Raw genomic sequence first — 21890 nt, 5'->3', positions numbered from 1 at the left:
CACATGCAGACACACAGACACAGACGCACACATGCCCCACAGCTCTTCATAGCTCCAGGCTCCTGAGCACCTCTCTGTCTTGGACCTGTTCCCCACCATTTCACCACAAAAGCACAATCTCAGGCAAATACATTCTTTCCACTCCAGCTCTGCAGAGATCCTCAGGTGCCACCAGCTCCTGGCAGGACCCCAGCCCCTACCTTAGGTTACACACATCCTGCTCTATGGCCATCCAAGCTGCCAGGACACTACCTCTAATCTGCTCCACTCGAATGCATAGAATTCAGGAAACAGGTGCCACATTACCTCACTTGTCACTGGGGCCTTTCCTAGTGGGATCACACACAATTTTCGTGCTACGCAGTGCCTGTCCCACACACCTGCCTCAGTTACATTTCCTGAGCCAAGTTCAAGTACAGAGCAGGAGGTCCCAGCCCAGACTCTGGGACAGCCTCAGCTTTCTCACGCTTTCCCTATAGCAGACAGTGAGCAATCTCTTCCTGTCTCCTGCCTTTGATTGTAGCTGTGTTACTCCCAAGGTTTGATATTCCTCTGCACCCGTGCAGCAACTGTCCAGAGATATCTGCAGTGTGCCCTGCTCTGTGTGTCCTGGAAGGACTGTCCTCAGCTACAGTCAGCACAGAGCTGGTGCACAGCCGCCACCAACAGCACAGTGCCTGCCCCAGCCCTGGGCAGAACAGCCTTCACGGATGCATCCTCCCCTGGCCAAGGCTCCCTACATCCATACAAGCTCTCTGGGACGTGACCTTGCAGGTGCTCCTCCAGAGCTAGGGCCATGTTGGGCAGTGCTCCTGCCATGGGATACCTCACACCCTGCAACCAACAGCCCAGCAGAAAAGCACCTCTTTGGCCTGCAGTGCCAGGACAGTCAAAGCCATGGGCCCTATCCCTGACCAGCTCTGACTTGCATCCACACACCTGCACCTGTGCATGACCACACCTCACATGGCAGCGGAGGCCCTGCGGATGGCTTGGGTTCCATGGCCCTTCACCCTTCCCCACTCCTGCACCACAACCCAGGCGTTTCCTGGTACCTTTGGCAGAGGCATTGTTCTGCGAGGATGATGAGGGTCTCCTCTGTGTGAGGAAAACACCGGGTGCCATCGGCTGCGATCCCCTGTTAGGCTGGGCGACCCCAAAGGTGCTGGCCCCTGCGGTGTACTCGTGATCTGTGAGGCTGCTGGCCTGTGACTCCAGCTTCGGCTCGGGGGAGCTGCCTTCCTGAGCCACTTTGCTTGCGTTGGGGGCTGACAGCTTCTTTTTGGTATTTTTTTTCTTCTTGCCTTTTTGTTCCTCCTTTAAAATGACAAAGATGAAGCTCAGATTAATCCCCAGAAGACCTTTAGCTAGGGCAAGGGCCAGCGGTGTTGCTTAGGGTCCTGATACAACGACACCCCAGGAGTTGGCCACGGACAAGCGCTCGGGGGCTGCTCCGACATGTCTGGCTCCCAGCTGCACACACACGTTTGCCTCTCGTGCCTCTACATCCTCGCTCTGTGCGGGGTCTCCTCGTTCCTTACCACTGCGGCGAGCGGGAGCCAGCCGGGGCCACACCGACACTGCCCTGGCACAGCAGCATGGTCAGCACGGGCAAATCTTTCCATCTTCCACAAAAACTGGCACCTCCTATCTTCAGGGATCTTCACACCCTTGCACAACAGCACGAAGGATATTAAACATCCCACTGATCCAGCCTCTGCTTCCTGCTAGGACACACACATCATCTCCTGGCCTGTAACTGCACCTGGACATGCACACTGGGATGGCAGAAGTCCTGTGTCCCTTGTCTACTTTCAGTTCCTTCTTCTTGAAACCCTGCCACCATCCTTAAAGCTCTTTTACTCAATAGACCACATTGCAGAAGCCCAAGGCCACCACAACCTGCATCTCCACCAGTTTGCTGAGGTGCCTCACCAACCTCACTGCAGCAGGCCTTTGTCACGTCAGCATCTCACCATGCCACCTTTACGGGGCTTCTCTGACCCCTTCAGAGACCAGACACTTACCAAACATCCAAACTGCCCCAGTTCCTTTCCTAAACTGACCCTTTGTTCACAGTTCACCAAACCTTTGGAAGCAAACTCTGACACTTCCCAGCAGCCAATCTGCACAGACAGGCAATCACACCAGTCAGACTCTCAGGTACACATCAAGTACACTCCTTTGGGGCAGCCTTCTCCTGTTCTACCCCAGTAGCCATTCTCACTCTCCTGTGCTTTTCTCTGTCCCTTGCTGCCTTGTAACATGCTCAGATGTGTTGTGACACCACTGGGCTTGAATCCTGTTTATTTCCCTGAGGCTGCAGAGCCTTGTGTCACTGGCAGGACCAAACACTATGCAGGGCTGGCACACACTAGGCTCAGGCATGGCTCTGCTGCTGGGGACAGAGCTCTCCTTTCTGCTGCTCCTCCTCCCCCAGGCAGCCTCTCACCTGCTGTGACAGCTTGGCAGCGGCAGCGGCAAGTCCTGTTTCGATGGAGGCGACTCTCGTGCCTTCTCGCACTGGCCTGTCCTGCCGGGGCACCGAGGGGCCAACGCGTGCTGCAAGGAGAGCAGAGGCAGGTGAGGGGCAGGAATGTACCCATGGGAGCAGCGCAGTCACCACAGGGCAGTGGGCTCTGCCTTGCTCAGCCAGGAGAGATGGGGACAGCCTCTGCCCTTCCCTTCCCCAGGTGTGAGTGAAGGCACAAAAGCCAACAGCCTCCAGGCACGGTGGCATGGGCAGAAGCTGCTCATAGAGACGTCACACAGCTGAGCAGCTCCACAGCCATGCAGGTTTGTACCCACATCCTGGATTATGAGAGTCATTTCCAAAGGGAAAATGCTCACCTGAAGTCAGAAGAGGACATGCAGGGTCACAAGCTGATTAGACCAAGCATGGGCTGCTTGTCACACACAGCACACACAGAGGGTGCCCTGCTCATGGGCCACAGGGGTCAAAGGGGTTTAGGGGTCTTCTTGCCTGTCACTGCCCCTGGTGAGCTCCAACAAACCCAGGGCAGACCAAACCCTTCTAGATCCTGAGCTTCAGCTGAACCTGGAGGAGACTATGCCTGCTCTCTCACTATTCCCAGTCGACATCTGAAATCCACAGCAACTCAGCTGTCCAGGGATTGATTCACTATTACACCATTGCTAAGGTAGCAATCAAATGATCTATCACTACGAGTGTGAGGAAAAATAAACTGACCAAGGAATTAATTTCTCCTGCCAGCTGATTGCAGGAGGAGCATTAAAACTGCCTGGCAGGAACCCTAGCACCTGGATCACCTCCCACTGCCCTGGAAATGGTTAATCCTTCATGTGCTAAAGAAATCACTAATTGTGTGTTACAGTTTCCACACTCCTTGAGAAATGGCTGGGTTTTGGAGATTTGCATGCCTTAGCCCAAATCTGGGCATCACAGACCACATGGACTTACCCGTTGGACTGTAAGGGGCATCATCTGAACTTTTCCTTTTCTTTGATCGGGATTTGAATACTGGATTATCTTCATCTGATTCAAGAGAAGGATAAACTACAGCAGGAAACAAAGGCAAGAGTTTCAGTTTAGGAAACAGCTCTTCCCTGCACAGAGGCCCCTTGCTCTGTCCAGGTGCAGTGACCACAGGCACCACAGCTGGATGGTCCCTAGGAGTGCCACTGAGCACTTCTGTCACAGCTGTGACACTCAGGGGACTTTCCTCTGCTCTCACCCACACATTACTCTTGGGAGCTGCTGTCATTAGACTGTGACTGGCTCTCTATATTCCTCTATAATCACAGAATATGCTAAGCTGCAAGGGAGCCACAAGAATCATGGAGTACAACTGGGTTGCCCAGAGAAGCTGTGGCTGGTCCACCTCTGCAAGTGTCCAAGGCCAGGGACAGGGCTCGGAGCAACCTGGTCTAGTAGCAAGTGTCCTTGCCCACGGCAGAGGATGGAACCCTAGATGGCCCTTGAAGGTTCCTTCCAATCCAAACCATTCTGTGATTCCACAATAATTATGGTAGAACTGATGTAACTCCTGCAAACTGGCTTTGTGCCCATTTCTGCTGCAGATGCTTGCCTTCTCTGCCAAAACTCAAAATAGCATTGGATCCTTTTTCCACACACAAATTCAACTTCCACTTCTCTCAGCCAGAGGTGGAGAAAAGGACATTTCTGTCACAAGTAGCAGTACCTGACCCACAGTCCCCCGTTTCTGGGTTGACTGATGCAGTTTTGGGGGCTCTCCATGTTTCTTAGGAGTTTCTCATTGTGCTGTGCCTCAAATCCAGCCTGCCTGAATGTCTGAGTGACCCTGGGCTCTGTAGCCAGTCTGCTGTCACATGTCTTTGCTTCCTTTGGTATGCAGATCCCTGTTCTGTACCTGACCGATCCCAGGGCGGCAGATCGGGAGGAAACACCCACGAGCAAAGGACATTTACCAACATGCACATGTGTGTCCATGCAGCCCGAGGCACACCCTCACTCTGCTTCCCTCCTACTCACCATAATCCGAGTCCTTAAAACAGGCATCCAAGTGGTCCTGGTCCTCATCATAATCCTCGATGTCAATGCTGTTCTTTGTGCTTTTCTTCAGCAGCCGCTTCCCAGCATTTTTGTTGCCACCACCACCAGTTTTTTTTGAGTTTTGTGTGGAGAAGGAGTTGTTCTTTGCCTGATTGGTGCCCCATGACGTCTGCAGGCAGGACTCTGAGGCCTGGAGGTTTGCCATGGAGAGCATGCCCTGGATAGCTTCCTGCGTGCTGGGGGAGGCAGGTGGCTGGCTGTGGGACACAGGGAGAGATGCCAGAGCACTCAGTGATTGCAGAAACACCAAGCCCTGGCAGGCAGTTCGCTCCTGCCATGACACTTGTGCTAGGAGAGACCCCCTGATTCCTTTGAGTAGCTGCACATACCACCAAGGCCAGTGGGGAATTTTATGGGACAGGAGCACCACAAAGAGCACCTCAGGTGTGGAGGTGATGGTCCAGGAGCCAGGGAGATGGGGCTGTCAATGCTGTGGGCAGAGCTCAATGAACTTCCCAAAGCCCACAGCAGAATTCCTGACAGAGCAGTGTCTCTATACCAACTATCATCATCATCCTCCTCCTCTTCCTCCTCATCATCAAAGTCTTTCAATATCTATATGTCTATCTATCTGTCATTAATAATGCTATTTTTCTGTACTAACAAATCATCATCATCACATTTTAATAGTATTATTTTTAATCTATATTACCATCTCCTGTAAAAGGAGAGCTTATGCATCAGCACTGGCAGGGGATGTCATGGGGGGCTCTGCTCAAGCTGCCTGGAAGTTTTTGGTCCCAGTTCGCATCGTGGGTTGTCACCACTCCAGGAGCTGGTGGAAATTAATTCTGAGACTGGTAGAATTATTATCCAATATTTCCAGAAGTCTGGAGTTTGGGGAAGTAGTGAAATGCAAAATACCCTTGCTGTGGCAATATATCTGTTACACTTGTTATCAATAAATTTGTTACACTTGTTATACATTTGTTGTGCACTAGAAACCACAAACATATGAGACAACTAACAGAACCATGTCACTTTCTCCTACTTGAGCTTAATCTGGGCTCTGAATAATGTACAAGACCATAAAGGAAGTTTCTGGGCACTAATGGCATTTAGTCATAATCCTGAAAATGAGTAAAGACTAGTGTTAGTTCACAACTCAACAAAAAGAACATAAAAAAACTTATTTAGGAAAGAGACGCTTAAATCCTTCCAATATAATGCCTTCTCCTCTGCCTTCTCCCTGGCAAAGAAATATTTTGCATCATCTACAAGGAATTATCATATTTTCTTCCAGCCTTTTTCCCTGAACTGTTTTTCCAAACACTGGACTCTCAAAACACTGCAAACAGACCATCAAATACTGACCACTAAATGGGCAAATCAGAGAGGAACTGCCTTAAGCAACACAAACTTCAACAAATAAATGGTGGGATATGATCAAAAACAGTGGTTCTGAGAGTCAAACACCAACCTGAGAAGGGGGAAATGTCTCAGAGCTGCACATGGGCCAGAGTGTTTCTCATTAGGGCATGTGCCTGGTGTGCTTCCATCAGGAGTATTTCAGCTATCTAAGCCAAAAAAAAATTCAAGAAGACTCAGGAAGCAATTTTGAAGCTCCGGAAGAGCCATATCCCCTTTCTGTAGCTTCAGCAATGATTTTAAAAAAACACATTTATGGAAGAAAACTATCAGTGAGTTACAATTTTGATTTAAAAAAAACATTTTAAAAGAGTATTGGAGCAGGAACAACGCAGCCAAAGTGCTTCTGCCCCTGCTGTATCCCCCTCCTCCAAACACACAGGCGGTGGCACTGGGGGATAGCTCAGCCCTGTCTCCAGCCCAGCAGCCTTTTTGTCCTGTCCTTGGGCTGACAGCTGCTCTTGTGGGTGCACATAGAGGAGGACGCTCTGACACCCAGACACAAGAAGGGTTTGTGCCTTCATCTGGCTTGTAGCAGCCTTGGTGTGGCAGCAGGACTAGTGCAGTGCCCATCCCCTGTGCTGGCACTGCTGGGGACCCACCTGGAATCCTGGGGTCAGTTTTGGGCTCCTCATGTCAAGAAGGACATCAAGGGGCTGAAGCATGTCCAGAGAAGGGAGCAGACCTGGAGAAGGGCTGAGGGAGCTGGGAAAGGGGCTCAGTCTGAGGAAAGGAGGCTCAGGGGGATTGTGGTACCCAGGTTTGCCATCCTGTCCTTGGCATGTCCCAGGAGCAGGCAAACAGCTGTGTTGGGTACAGAAACAAGCACTGATGGACTCAGGTTTTACCTCCTCAGTGAGATGGGCACAGGAATGATCCCAGCACCCTGCATCATGCAGGATATTGTGTAGGGAGCCAGTGCCTTGCTTTGCACCACCAACTCTACCACTGCCATCTCTCTCCAAAGGTTCACCCTCTCTGGGCAGATCATCTCCTTCCTCCCATCAGCAATTACTGAGTCTCCTACCTGTATCCTCATATTTAGAAACTGAATTGATAATATTTCAGCAGAGTATTACTGATTGAGCAGTGGCTCTGGAGAAGTCACAGTTGTATAAAACTAAAGAACTCCAACAATTTCAAGTACAAACCCAGTGTTTCTTCCATTTTTGAGTCAGACCTGGACACAAGTCACTTCTTTTAAGCTCAGGTGATAACCAGCCCTCCAAGTTTTTTCCATTTCCATTTCAGTTCTTTCAGCCTATTGCCACACTCACAGCAGCCTTTCTGCAGGAGCTCTGTCCTTCCTTCTCCCTGTCTTGCTGACACACATGGTTGAGCTGCAGTTCTCTAGAGCACTCTAGGTAGTGCCATCAGGGCCTCTGGGGTGGCCAGCTGCTAGTGACAGCCCAGTATTTTACAGAATAAGGCTTGCCATGATTCAAATAAGGCCATTATCACAAAAAGCCCTGACTTGCTGGGATCCAGCACGAGTCTGACAGGGATGGAGACACTGTGGGAGGAGATCCCACAGTGACACAGGGCCACTCCACAGCTTCCACAATGTACACATACTGATGTATAAATACACACATTCCCTACCCTTCATCTGCCCTGCAAGAAGAGAAAGATGGGAATTGTTCCTGAGAGTCAGACATGACCGCACTGGCCTCATGCTGTGACACAGTGTTTGCATATCGTGTTTCTTCCGCTTTATTTTCAAAAAGCACGTTACAGCCATTTGAAAAGTCCAGTGTAATTATGAAATGAAACACAGTAATTACATTTACCAGGGGCTTTTTCCAATCAGGATGCAGCACACACTGCCAAAATGCAGTGTTTATCCCAGAGCCAGCATTGGTATGACACATTCCCAGTGAGCCACCCCACACAGAGCAGTAACTCAGCAGAGACTGGTGATGAGACCGCATGTGGGACTTTGATTTTAGAAACCACAGAGCCTTCAAACACCCTGGGTACAGCGCTCAGGCTGAGGGGGAAAAGCAAAGACGTGTGTCTATTCTGGTTTAACCCCTTGCAGACAGCAAAACACACCCCGAGCAAGGCAGACAATTGTCAAGAGCCATTTCAAAGCGTGCAGTTAGCTGTGTTACCCACGGAATGGCCAGCAGTGTACACAGGGCCAAGGAAGATTTCTTTAAGTTCTGATAGGAGTTGATAAATTTTCTTTTTTTATACCAAACTTCCAGCAATGGAGTTTTATTAGCCCGGCAACTTTATTACAGCATCAGACACACCTAACTTCTTTTTGATGTGTCTAATCAGCTACCAAAATGTAACTGTAAAATCAGCATAAACACTCATTCCATCACGGACCATAATGCAGAATGGACAAGGAATTCACAGGGATAGTCATTCAGACAAGTGTTAATGGGATTATTTCTTTCCACCACTCAGAGTTTGGATGATTGCAGGATCTGGTGCTGTACCTTACTGGCCATAGCCCAAAACATACAGTGCTGACACTGTTCCACATAAGACACCACCAAGTCCAGGCAGATATTTCCATTTCAGGTACAGAAGTACTCACCAAAGAGTTTGATTTTATCCCCAAGTCCCATTTTTTGGTGGGAAGAAGAATGATAACCAGAGATGGGAGGGAAGGAGGGCAGACAGTTTCTCTATATCCTTCTTTCAAACACCTGATATTTGTGGCACCTTACAATGTCTTACAGGAGAAATGCTGGCCATTTAGATTACTTTATTACAATCTAACTAGATTAAAAACCATAATTCCCACTCGCAAGCTGCAGTCACTGAACTCTCTCCTTCTTTTGAATTATTCATCTATTACAGCATTATTGCTAAAACTGATCTTCAGCATCTACAGACATGAAATCCTTTATTTGTTCAAATTATACCACCAAGATCTTTCCTCTGTCTCTCTCCAGATCACAAGATAAAGGAAGAGTTTGCTTATTGGAGAAAAAGAAGTTACCAAGCTGCAAAATTCGTTCTCACTTACGCACAACCACAAAAGTGCAATTTTGTTAACAGGTAATAGGGAAAAGCATCCCCAGGTACATACCTGTTGGTGTTATACTCTAAACCCCCAACTTCCTTGCTTGCCTGCAAAAGATCAAGAATTCCTGCTGAACTTCCACTCTCTTTCTTTACTTTGGAATTGCGTCCCGGCTTGGCCTCTGTGTCAATGTGAAGCAAATCTTCATCTGATGAGTCCTCGCTCTGCAAAAACAAGGAAAGGGCTAAAAAAGGTGGAAACTCACTGAGCTGGTCCCCAAGAACAGCACAGTGATTTCTGCAGCCTGCTGCTCTCTAAAGATATGGGCCTAGCTTTTGGAATTTGTTTTCTTTAAACCAAAAAACAAACAAACAAACAAACCAAAAAAACCCCACCAAAACAAAAAAAAACCCACCAACCAAGTACATGGTAAAAATCCATTTCCTTGTTGCCTGTAGGCATGGAGGCATGGTAGGTTTTTCTTTCCCCTTCCAAAGCTTTGAGATCTGATCCTGTTCATGGGATCAATTCCCTTTAATGGGCGTTTCCATCCCCACAGCAGCAGACTGGGAGGATCAGGCAGAGGAATGGCATAGATACGTAGGAACAGAGTGTCATGTGAGGCTCTGGAAGGGAGCTGCCTACATCTGGCCCTCTCTCTGGGGCTGACATTTCTAGGCACTGTAGTCTGGTGCCCAAGAAAAGTTTTCCCCCTTCCTGCCCTGCTTTCAGGCTGCTTCAGCACCAGCCCTTACTGCTTGGGGTGCCAGTCTGCTGTCTCCAGGGACTCCCTCCTTAGATTCCTGCACAGGGAGACACCCCTGGCCCCAAACTTCAGGTACTGACTCAGATAGAGGTCTGCACTTCCTCCTGAATGTCTCAGACACAAATCAGGGTGAAAAGAACTCCTTAGTACTGAAGGCCAAACACTTTGGTTGTCTTTGGTTCTGTCTTAACAAACTATTTTGCTTTTTCTGATTTATTCTGGTATTATAATATGGATTTGTATTAACCACAGTTGGGTAAAATGTTTAATTTTAATGTCATTTGATTTCCAGCACTAAGCTTCAGACACAGAGCACATGGGCTGTCTCATCCTGCAGGTGAGCTCCACCCCAGGCTCACGGACACTGCAGGGGCTGGGCGGGGCTCACCTGGCTCAGGAGTGTTCTAGATCTCAGCCCATAATGGGCAGAGAGGCTCTGCCAAGTGGCACAAAACAAACACTTGAGTTGCTACATCACAGGAAGGGAATCACAGAATGGTATGGGTTGAAAAGGACATTAGAGAGCCTCATGTTGTAGGAGTGCCTCGTTGTGAAAGTACAATAACCTTCTACCTTGTATGGTACTGACTCCACCTTCGGCTTCTTAACAGGAGTGTGTTGCAGGGCTTCCTTTTTATCTGATAAAACTGAATAAATAAAAAGAAACGAAAAGTCATGGGGTTTTTCCCTTCAAAAATCAGTCCTTCTGTTCCACTCACATTTGACTAACAGGTATTATATTATATTATATTATATTATATTATATTATATTACATTACATTACATTACATTACATTACATTACATTACATTATATTATATTATATTATATTATATTATATTATATTATATTATATTATATTATATTACAGTAAATTCACGAATACAAGCCGCACTGAGTATAAGCCGCATCTCTGGGTGTTGACAAATATTTCGGTTTTTGTCCATAGATGAGCCGCACCCGAATATAAGGCGCTTTGTCGTTCGCAGCGAGGACCCGCGTGCAATTAGTAACAGAACCGCGGGAGGGCGGGGTTTACTGGCTGAGCTAAGGCTGTGCAGGCTCGGCCCGCCAGGGGCTGCTGACAGGGCCAGGTGGCCCAGCCCGCCGCTGCCACTGGGCTCAGTCACCCCGGGTCGGCGCTGCCCCGCGGTGGCAGGCAGGGACGGAGCTTCCCCCGCTCCTACGGCAGCGGCGGCGGGCGGGGACGGAGCTTTCCCGCGCCCGTGGCGCTGGCGGCAGGCGCGGACAAAGCACCCCGCCTCCTCCCTGGGCCGCGGCAATGGCTGCGCGGGGCTCCCGTCGGCTCCCCGAGACGCGGCAATGGCGGCGCGCGCTTCCACCCGCCTCCCCGGGCCACAGCAATGGCTGCGCGGGGCTCCCGTCGGCTCCCGGAGCCGTGGCAACGGCGGCGCCCCCCCCCCGTCAGCTCCCCGGGCCGCGGCAACGGCGGCGTCCCCCCCGCGTCCTCCCCAGGCCGCGGCAATGACGGCGTGGCCCCCCCCTCTCCTCCCCGGGCCGCGGTAATGGCAGAGCCCCCCCCCTCCTCCCCTGGGCTGCGGCAGAGGAGGGAAGAAGAGAGCTCTCCCGCCTCTCTCCCCGCCCCCCGTGCTGCCTGCAGGGAGCCAGGGCAACACGGTAACACTGTAACAACTGCGAAATGCCGGCTTTTACTGGCAGGTGCTTGGCTTGGCGCCCTGGCTGGCACGTCTGGGGTTGTAAATGTCAGAAAATTATTCACATATTAGCCCCCCCCGACTATGAGCCGCACTTCCGGGTTTCCACCAAAATTTTTGTCAAATTGCTGCGGCTTGTATTCGTGAAATTACTGTATATTATATTATATTATATTATATTATATTATATTATATTATATTATATTATATTATATTATATTATATTATATTATTTATTATAAATCACATAGATTTCAAAGATTATATAAATTGTTTCAGACAATCACCACCTAAGAACTTGTTGAGCAAATAAAGACAAACCAGGAAATATCCTTACAGGGCAGTTCTCTTTTTGCAGTGTTTTTCTTTCTTCTGATTGGAAACTCATCAATTTTTAGTTCACCATCATCTGACACATATTCATATTCATCCCGTACAGGTTTGGATTTGTCCTCTTTAAAATTCTGCAGTGATCCAAACACACTGGTATTCAGATGAGTTTTGACTCCCTTTGAACTGAAAAAAAAAAATTTACAAATCAGTAACAACACTCTGAGTAGAAAACAGCTTGTGACTTGACAGACAATGAGTATCTCTATGCAGAAATCTCAGTCAAATTGAATTCTTTTAGGGGTGCCAAAGCAACTAAAATAATTTTACAAACACATTTCTGAATCTACAATTTATATCTGCAAATAGGACTCTGACTAGAGCACTAGAAGAAGTTTTAATTATAGGGTATTTTCTACATCAACCAGAATGGCAGATTTTCATCATCTTGTATAAAAAATATAAATAATGACCTTTCAATTTCTTTTTTTAGTTGATATGTGTTGTCATATTTTTACTTACCCAAGTAACTTCTTATTAGAGAAAGAGAATGTGAATTTGTTGTCTTTATTTCCTGATAAAGGCGTCTTTTCTGATTTGTGTTCCTCTTCCATTTTTAGAAGTGAATCAGGTTTACTGTTCTGAAAGGCAAAAGACCAAAATAAAATAAATAAATCAGTTAAATGAGTAATTTAAGTTTCGGCTTCCCAGGTACCCTCAGAATCTAAGTCTGTTAAATTTTTCCTTATTAAAACCCTATCAAATTTTCCCTGCAGACAGAATGTTCTATTCTATGGGTGAATTTCACCCACCCTGCATTAGCCCTCAAGAAAGGCAATCTTTTAATCCACAGGGCATAATTCAGATGTCATTAACTCTCATTTTATGCCATTAAAATTTGTTATTATTAGCTATTAGTTATTGATTAGTTATTGATCTCTCATTAGTTATTGATTTCAGACTTAAACTAGTAGGTCTGTGTCAGAGCAAGGGTCACAAAAGGGATCAACATTGAACTGTCTCCCTGCTAGCAGTCTGGTGTCACTATGGACAAATGGACAATTCAGCACATGCTTTTGGAGAATCCATCTGCCCCCTCTTCCTTTAAAAGGGATTAATTGATTATTTCCTGTTTAATTTTCTTTTCTTTGGGAACTGAAAATTGGTGCCTTGTTCTCTCCACTTAGGCAGAGCCACAAACAATTCCCTACCCTTGGCTTATCATCATGTGGCAGAATTTAACAGGAGACATTACCTTGTATTTCCATTTGGCTTCCGTTTTGCTCTTATTTTGTTCTCGAACTTCAAATTTCTCTACCTCATTCTGCTTGCTCACAGATTCCTTGTTGGGAACACTTAAAACATTCTTTGCAACCTGGGAAAAAGTCAGGAAAAAGTCCTCTGAATGAGGATGGAGTGTCGGCATGTCAGAAACACAGGTTTTATCTGGGAAATAACATTATATATATTTTGAAAACCCCAAACTGAGGTTCAATCAAATATTGCTCCTTCAGAGTGTGCAGAACAGCAGCTGCACTTCTCCTTGATACACTTTTCCTCTTCCTGTCTGTCACCTCACAACAGGTTTCACAAACTGCACACAAACTGTTAGAACTTCAGAAACATTTTAGGAAAGATTTATGGATATTTCTTCACAAACAGTGTCCAAACATTCCTCTGTCAGTGCCTCGATGAATCCTGGCCCCTACCAAATCAGTAGCAAAATTCACGCTGAATTAAAGGACATCACAATAAAAGGATGTCAAAAAGAAACTTGTCCTATTTGGGCAAAAGTGGAAGAAAACTTTTGTTCTGTTTTCAGTCAGTCATTCTAGAGTAATATCTCAAGCAAATGAGATACTTTAGGAACAAATTCCTGTGTCATTGACACCTTTTGAGATCAGTGGGTTTCTGGGAGGCTCCACACCAATGAATAACCAACAAACAGTCAAAGCAAACCCACCAGTTGGGTAAGAGAGGGGCAGTGAGCCAGCGGTCACAAACCTTTCCTTTGTTTCTGCAGAGCCAGTGTTTCACAGTGTGCTGCACATACTATTTTTTGCATGAGATTTAGAGAGTGATTTTATCTTTCTCGGGGTGGGAGAAGAGGGAGAGGTTAAAACACGACCCACCTTCCCCTTCTTTGGAGTCTCAATCTTGGTCAGAGCCTCCTTCGTGTGTGCCTCCAGCAGGTCGAGGTTGGGGATGGCTGGTGGTGGGCTCTCCTTCACCTTCTTTCCTTTCTTTTTGCCTTCTCCCTTCACTTTTGGTGTTTTGGGAGGTTTGGGGGGCTTGGGAGGCTTTGGAGGTTTGGATGGCTTGAGTTGTTTGGGGGTTTTCACAGTTTTGGGAGTCTTTTTTTTAGGGAGCTTTTCTACAGGTGGGGTCAGAGGGGTGACCTGGACAGGCGATGGAGCCTCCTCCTTCTCCACAGGACAGATCTCCTCGGCCGTGGGGTTGGCACTCAAGTCTGCTTTGCTGGCTTTTGAAGCATTCTGTGGTTTGGCACAAAGTGCAAGGTGTTCAGACACACGTGATCCATTTTGGATATTCATCTGCACCTCCCGTTGGATGGGGAAACAAATCCCAGAGATGCCCAAGGGTGTGATGGAGGGGGATCTGCAGCACAGGTCATTCCTGACCGAGGAATGAAGATCCCACCAAGGCTCTGCTCACCAATCTCCACCCCCAGTTCCCACTCCCATATTCCTCAATCCTGGCCTGCAGTAACTCCAGAGGCTTGGTAGGAATATAACCCTCACTGTTGTACCATCATGTGGGACCGTTAAATGGCCTGTCCACACAGGATGGATAAAATGAACAGCCTTCTGCTTAAAATGCTGATCAGCTCAAGCAAAAACCCTTTCCATTTAATTCCAATGTGATAAATATAGCAGAATCACATTTCATGCCCCTGGGAAAAATTAGCAGTAAAATAGCTGCCCAATTAAAATTAACACTGACTAATTAAAAAGAAATTATTTTCTGCTCAACTTGCCATTCTGACAATCAGAAAACTTAAATACTACATCAAAGAGGATCAAAGAACAAGATAGTTTCAGTTTTGTGGTCTCTGGATGTGGTTAGGAACAGGGTGGAATGCAGCACAATGTCTTCCTGAAGGAGCTGAGCCAGCTGTGGCCATCTTTTGCTGTCACACATCTCCAGCCAGCAGGATTTGGCACCACACTCAATGGGTGGTACTTCCATGTATTTTATATCCTGGGCCCCCAATACAGTGAATATTATAAAAACAGCACAAACCTCACTTAATCTTATTTCTTTGGCAAGGTCCTTGATAAGTTGTGCTGGTTTGAAGTTTTCTGGTAGTTCATCTTCATGCTCTGCTAAAGCCTAAAACACAACAAAGCCAAACGGCTGTTTCTGTGCATGTTTTCTTAAAAAATAATTTTTTCAAACCCTCTTGAAGTTACCGGTCCATATTTTTTCCTATGTATTTAAATTAATCTTGACTGCATTAGACATTCAAATAAGAAAAAAAATTATTACCCTGTTTGGGGCATTATGTAAACAAGTTGTCCTGAGAGAACAACAAAGTCAACCATCTTTTTTCAGATATTATTTCATTTTCACAACTGCAATATCATTTTGGTCACCCCCAGTTCTCCCAATTCCTTCTCTTTGGCATCTTAGAATTGGATGTTTTGCAATGGAGGTATTATTTGTTCCAAAATTTCCTCTCTGCTCCAGCAACTGACAAACAAGTATTATTAACCCAGGTTGCTTCTCCTACCTGTTTTTTAGTCCACGACCTGAAAGCACCATTGAGAATCTTTGCTCCTTGAAGGAGATGAGCAGGAGGTTGTTGTCCAGCTTTATGCAAACCTAAGCAGAGAAAAAAAATTAAAAAACAGTGTCATTCAGCCACTGACAGCTATAGTTGTTTACAGCAAGTATTTAATTTGAAAATTGCATCTGGGGAGCTGAAGTTAACTCTTTAAAGAGTTGGCCCCTACAAAATGAGTCCCAACTACAACCTGATAGTAACAAGCAGTGTTTTTACTGTGTCCCAAATCCAGCTGAGCCTTCCTATATGTCAGTTATGGCTACTGAAATTCAGGATAACTGTCCTTAGATCTTAAAGCTGAGCCATCAGGGTGGGCAAGGAAATGCAGTTTTACCTTTGAATTTCTCTAGTAGATGCTTCCCCATGTACCAACACGCTGTTTCAAAGTTGGGAAACTGAGTCAGACTGACGATTTTCAAACGCCTTTCTACTTCATATGCCCTGCAAGACAAAGCCACAGGAACCTGAGCATGGCAGAGCACTGTGGGTCACAGAAGTGCCAGGGTCACTTTGCAGTGGGTGCCCTCTTTGTCCTGCTGCCACGTAGGCTGGCCTCAGGCCAAAAGCAAAACATGACAGCACTGGTAAAATACTGAGATACAGATATATGATGGTTTTATTGCAGCATTTGCCAAGAATCAGAAAATAACTGCTTGTATTGTCTTACACTGGGCAAAGAGTCCAGGTCAGCAGGTGGGGGCTGATCCAGCAGTGAGGGGCAGGTGCCAGGTAAAACTCCAGGCAGGGTGTAACAGATCTACCTTCAGAATGTGGTCACATCAAGCCAGGCACCTCCCATGCATTGTCAAAGGTGTAAGGACAGTTCAGGGTAACTCAGCACAAGGGAACACAGTCAGAGGGGACAAAGGAGGGTGCACCAGCCAAAACTGTCCAAGAGCTACACCAGCATCACTGTCAGTGATGCATTATTACTGATTTATTTAAAAATAAGCCTCCACATAAGTTTACATTTTAAAGACAGATTACCTCATCTGCATTTCCATGCTTAGACTGTGTAGAAAATGTCCTGCAAAGGCCAGGCAGTCTACTGGTGTTAAAGTTGCATAAATCCAACCTAAAAGAGAAAGAAGAGTCCTCAAGACAAGAACTTGAAGGCCATTAGCACAGACGTCAATTCCAAATGATGTCTGCACTTCACTGAGCACCTTGTTCACAGGTACTCACACAGCCCAGCCCCAGAACTGCACACACTTTGAACAAAGCTGCCTCTGGTCCCCTTTTTGTTTTGCTACATAATGGCAGCTGCTTTCCTGTCTCCACAAAAACCTGAAGCAGCCCCTGGCATGTGCTTTATCACAGTTTCAGTATCAGGTGTTTTCCAAACATGTATTTTCATATAAAAATCTACTTAAGTTAGTGATTTTCTATAAATCACTCTTTGTTTGTTCCACCATCTGCTCCACAGATGGTCATAAGAGAAATACCTATTTTCCACTTCTTACACCCAAGGTAAAATTCAAGTGTGTAAACATTTGGTGCGAGAATCTGCTCACACATTCACCTGTAGTTTCTGAGTGTCACAGGGGATAAATGTCTGTGACAAGGATTTGTGAGTGTCATGGTCAGAATGCAAATTCATTCGATGTAAATTGTCTGTTAGGTGTCAGAAAGGACCAATCACATTGTGGATACAGAAACACTCTCTCTACTAGTTTAACTTTTAAAAGGTTGCTAAAATATTAACAGAAAAAAGTAAAAGCTCTGATTGGTTTTGTTTGTAAACATATGAAATAAAACCTCTACTGAGAATTAGACTCCATACCTTGTCAGAGAAAGTTGTCAAATCCCACCTCTGTGGCATTTTGGATGTGCTGCTCTAAAGGATGAGGAAAGCCCTCCTCCCCCACCTGCTCACCTGATGGGATGAAGAGTGTCTGGCCTTGTTTAACGGTGCATTTGTAACATTTATCTACTTGGTCTGCAAAAAACATCTCACTGTGATTTGCTGCTGACTGCCAGCGTTCATACAGAGAAATATTTGCAGAGGTTGGTTTGATGAGATAAAAGATCTTTTCTCCCTGAATTAGAAATACAAAATTAGCAATGAGCAGCCAAATCAAACAACACTGCACTGGCGTGCACGCACACACACAAATATTTATCTAAACACATATGTAACATGTATTTTGGCAGCATTTAAATAAAATTAATTAGTCAACTTTGTAGAGAAGGGCTGAAATAATTAAATCACAGCTGACCACATCTGCTCAGATTTGTGGGAGTGATGGTACGAAAGGTTTACAGTGCCAGGCTCCACCACACTGCAAAAACAGAACGTGGTATCTTTAAGGCCTAGGGTGATGTATGTGCAGAAGGCACTAAACAACTATTAAAATCCTAATAGAGAGAAAATACACAGAGGACTTCCATGAAGTTCCAAGTGCTTCCTCACTCAGGAGACCCTGGCACCTCTGGGAGTGTACTCAGAGCAGTTAAGGCTCAAATATAACAGGACAATGATGAAAAAAACTGAGAGCTGAATTCTGGAGAGAATTCTATGATGCCTTTGTGTATAAAATTGAGTTTCTTACTAGCTACACCTGAAAACCAGGCTCCCTCACCTTCAGCACATGGTACCAGGCAGAAGCCCCCCCAGAGTCTATGTGAAAGTCAGTGTAGCTGTCCTTCACGCAGATCAGGCAGTACTTGGTCACTTTGGGTTTAGCCAGCAGAGCATCGTCAGGCCAATAATTTTCCACCCAGGACAGCTTCTTAACGATATCAGGAGGCTCTACAAAGCTGGACATCCTTACAGAGAGAGTGGAGAACAGACAGGCAGCTTTTAAAACAGAGAGTACCACGACCCTGGTACAGACAGAAGTGAGTGTGACAAATACTTGCATGGCAAACTGGAGCAGTTCCTCTTGTGGCAGTGGAACTGCTCTTCATTTAGAAAATTATGGAAAACTGTTTGCCGACAGAGCTTTAAGGTTTTAAGAGTGATGACTTAACAATCCTTTGCCTTCTTTCAGAAGTATCATCTATGATCAAATATGTGCTAGTTGTAGTTTTGCAAGCCCTGCTACACAGGCTCAGGTACCAACACTGCTGTGATCACAGCCACCTTCCCAGCCCCCTCCAGAACAGAAAGTGAAATGTGTGCACTTGGACAGAAATCCCCTGGTAAACTGTAAAAATTAGCAAGTCAAGCTTAATATTAATAATCCAAATAATAGTAACACTAATGCTTGTGGAAAAATAACTCTTGATCTGATGCTGAAAATCAGCAATCGATGACTAAGCTATATTAAAAGCTCAGAAGAAGGAAGAAGTCTAATTTGGGTTGATAATGTGAATATATTTTAAATATAAGCTATATTATATATATATCCTATAATTTATATGAATAAATCTATTTATGTACATTAAGAACATACTCTTACTGGATATGTATCTAAATTTATACAAATTATTATCTTTATTCATACTGAACATATGTTCCTATTTATTTATATCATTCATATATTATGTTTTTGTCAAATACATAACATATACTATAATCACAGCTAAGACAATGCAGTGGCATGACAACCAGGTATTAAGTGTTTTATCCTAGAATGTGCTAAATTGTAAATTCAAATAGTCCAAAATTTGGGCTTATAGTGAAGGAGGTGAAGATTAATGGCTAGACACTCTAAAATATCACATCAGTAAGAGTATCTGCACTTCAAACCAATATTAAATGCTCCCACATGTAATTTGTGCTCAGTGTCAAGCCCTGATGACAGTAACTCCATTTCCATGGCAGGGAAGATGGAGCTGTGCATTCAATTAAACTGTCACTGTCTATGCTAAGAAATAAAATATTTGCTATTAATGTCTTGATTAGCAGAGTATGAACGACAGCTCCAGCAGTCCTTCAGGAAAAAAGACATCCCATTATTTGGGAATAATTGCAAAAAGCTGAAAAAATCTCTGCTGAGGATCCCAGTGGTCTCAAACCTGCAGTGAGCAGAGCTGCTCTCTGCAGCAATGGGGGTGAACCACTAAATTCCAGCCACAGGGACCAGGGGAACACCTGGGAAAAATTAGCTTGCCATTATCCACCAGCCTTCCTTTTTCAGCCTTTGTGCTGAAGCAGAATGGTCCCCAAAACAACCATTCTTTGTTTTTCTGCTGACATTCATTATCATCTGTGTAGGGTTTGTGTGTAAAAGGATCTCTTCCTTTTCCTGGTGCTTCCCTTCTGGAAGCATCAGCTATCCCAAAGGATACAGGACCTGTGAAAATAACCTGCGCAGCTTTTGGTATTCAGTATCTCAGAGATGCCCCTGCCTACTGCTGGAAGGAAAGCAGTGCTCAGTGATGGCAGCACAGACACAGAGAGCCCCAGGCAGTGGCCTCAGCACTGGCATCGGCTAATCATGGAATCACAGGGTGGCTTGGGCTGGAAGGGACGTTAAAGATCACCTCATCCCCATCTAGTCCTGGACAGGGACACCTTCAACTGTCCCAGGCTGCTCCAAGCCCCAGTGTCCAACCTGGCCTTGGGCACTGCCAGAGATCCAGGGGCAGTCACAGTTGCTCTGGGCACCCTGTACCAGGGCCTCTCCACCTTCCCAGGGAGGAATTCCTTCCCAATATCTGTTCCCTCTGATCTGCACCATCACCCCCAGCCAGCCACTGGGAGATCAGCATCACCCTAACCCTGAGCTGTGGTCAGACAGATCACAGGTTACCTGGCAAAAGCACTGAAACCAGAATTACAAAACGTGCTGTAGGATTTCAGAATTATAACAATATTCCGAAGTTATTCTTCTCAAAGGACATCCAGTGACATGTTACCCTACACCTAAAGTCAGAGCAGCCAGGAGCTCCTAAACAACCTTCCTTAAGGAGGAAAAGCAGTGGGGAAGGCAAAGGCTGAACCCAGCCACATAGCCCAGACACAATGTGGGAGTCAGTAATTTAAAATTATACAGTAAATTCACGAATACAAGTCACACAGAGTATAAGCCGCACTTCCGGTGCAATGTTGATGTCTTTGTCAATAAATAAGCTGCACCCCGAATATTAGCCGCACTTTTGTTCGCGGCGAACGGTGCACAAAGTCATCATTTAGTAACAAGATCGTGGATCGCCGGGGCTTACTGGCTTACTGCCAACCTTGGAAACATTGTTTCCAAGTCAAAAAAGACACAGACAATAGCTGTGGCACCGTTCCCTGCAAGTTTTATTTACAAGCCAAAAAAGACACAAACAATAGTGTGGTCATTTTGCGAGCATTCCCAACGGAACCGCGTTGCCTTTAAACAGCCGCTGAGCCGCGCAGGCGGGCAGCCGAGCACCGAGCGAAGCCACTCCTCCACGCCGGCACAGCCACCCCGCTCATCCCCACGGGCGAGCAGCCGAGCTCCGAGTTGAGCCGTATCTCCCCATGCTCATCTGCGCGAGCCCGCCTCTCCTGCGAGCTCAGCGAGTGCCGCCCCGCCACCCACCCACTCAGCCCCCCGCCCCCACCCTCCGCGCAAGCCCAGCTACCCGCGCGGCCGCACAAGGATGGCCAACCGCGCAGCCGCAGAAAACTGAAAACACTTTAAAAATACAGAAAAGTATCACACGCTTTTATTAAACTTTTAAACAGCTTCATTTTTCATTCATCAGCTGCTTCATCAGCGGCTTCATCTTCCATGAAACCGTTGAAGTCTTCGTCCTCCGTATCGGAAACCAGCAGTTGTGCAATGCTGGGATCCAGCGAACATGAGCCGGTATCGCTCGTACCTTCACCATCAGAGTTATCACTTTCGGTACTCTCCATGGCATTGCTGGTCAGTCCAGGAATGATGTCAGCTTTGGCGAACCCTCGGCTGATAATTCTGGTAGTTACTTTACCCCAGGCATCCAGTATCCACTGGCAGACTGTAGCGTAACTTGCCCTGCACAGCCTCCCGGTGTCGGTGTAGGAATGCTCGCCTTCCAACATCCACTCTTCCCACAGAGATCGCACTTTAGCCTTGAAGGAACGAATAAAACCTATGTCCAGAGGCTGCAGTTCTTTGGTCAAGCCACCCGGTATTACAGCAAGCTCCGACTTCTTTCTCACGATTTCTTTCACAGGTTCCGTCGTGTGGGCACGCAGGGAATCCAAAATTAGCAGTCCCGGTAACTGATTAAAGAACCTATGCAGTGTGCCACCATAAACTTCCGTTAGCGAAATCTTCATTGCCTCTTCATCCATCCAGCCTTTTGAATTAACATGAACCTTTATTCCATTTGGAAATCTGTCTTTAGGGAGGGTTTTTCTTTTAAAAATTACCATGGGGTGTAATTTCTGCCCAGCTAGCGAAACGCCGAGGACGACCATAAATGACGTCTTTTCGTTCCCCGTGGTTCTTACCGGTATTTTCAGAGTTCCGGTATGC

At 46.3% G+C, this 21890-nt stretch overlaps 1 protein-coding gene across 2 annotated transcripts in view; it reads right to left on the bottom strand.

Moving 5' to 3' along the window:
* The window catches only part of PHF2 (PHD finger protein 2), a 61014-nt gene that overhangs the window by 1563 nt on the left and 37561 nt on the right, over nucleotides 1-21890 (bottom strand). The window contains exons 6-21 of one of the 2 annotated variants that reach the window (XM_033071512.2): nucleotides 18090-18276; nucleotides 17384-17546; nucleotides 16495-16582; nucleotides 15842-15948; nucleotides 15454-15545; nucleotides 14964-15053; nucleotides 13832-14194; nucleotides 12955-13074; nucleotides 12222-12340; nucleotides 11707-11885; nucleotides 10267-10340; nucleotides 8994-9151; nucleotides 4496-4773; nucleotides 3443-3538; nucleotides 2453-2562; nucleotides 1056-1317 (exon numbers count right to left, since the gene is read on the bottom strand). In XM_033071512.2, coding sequence (XP_032927403.1) covers nucleotides 1056-1317; nucleotides 2453-2562; nucleotides 3443-3538; nucleotides 4496-4773; nucleotides 8994-9151; nucleotides 10267-10340; nucleotides 11707-11885; nucleotides 12222-12340; nucleotides 12955-13074; nucleotides 13832-14194; nucleotides 14964-15053; nucleotides 15454-15545; nucleotides 15842-15948; nucleotides 16495-16582; nucleotides 17384-17546; nucleotides 18090-18276 — 2486 coding nt within the window. The remainder of the gene's footprint in view (nucleotides 1-1055; nucleotides 1318-2452; nucleotides 2563-3442; nucleotides 3539-4495; nucleotides 4774-8993; nucleotides 9152-10266; nucleotides 10341-11706; nucleotides 11886-12221; nucleotides 12341-12954; nucleotides 13075-13831; nucleotides 14195-14963; nucleotides 15054-15453; nucleotides 15546-15841; nucleotides 15949-16494; nucleotides 16583-17383; nucleotides 17547-18089; nucleotides 18277-21890) is intronic. The other variant, XM_033071511.2, reaches the window with a different exon arrangement.

The sequence above is a fragment of the Catharus ustulatus genome, chromosome 13, assembly GCF_009819885.2.
Source record: "Catharus ustulatus isolate bCatUst1 chromosome 13, bCatUst1.pri.v2, whole genome shotgun sequence".
Lineage (NCBI taxonomy): Eukaryota > Metazoa > Chordata > Aves > Passeriformes > Turdidae > Catharus > Catharus ustulatus.
The sequence above is the reverse complement of the archived record's forward strand: the minus strand, read 5'-3'. Positions and strand labels throughout refer to the sequence as shown.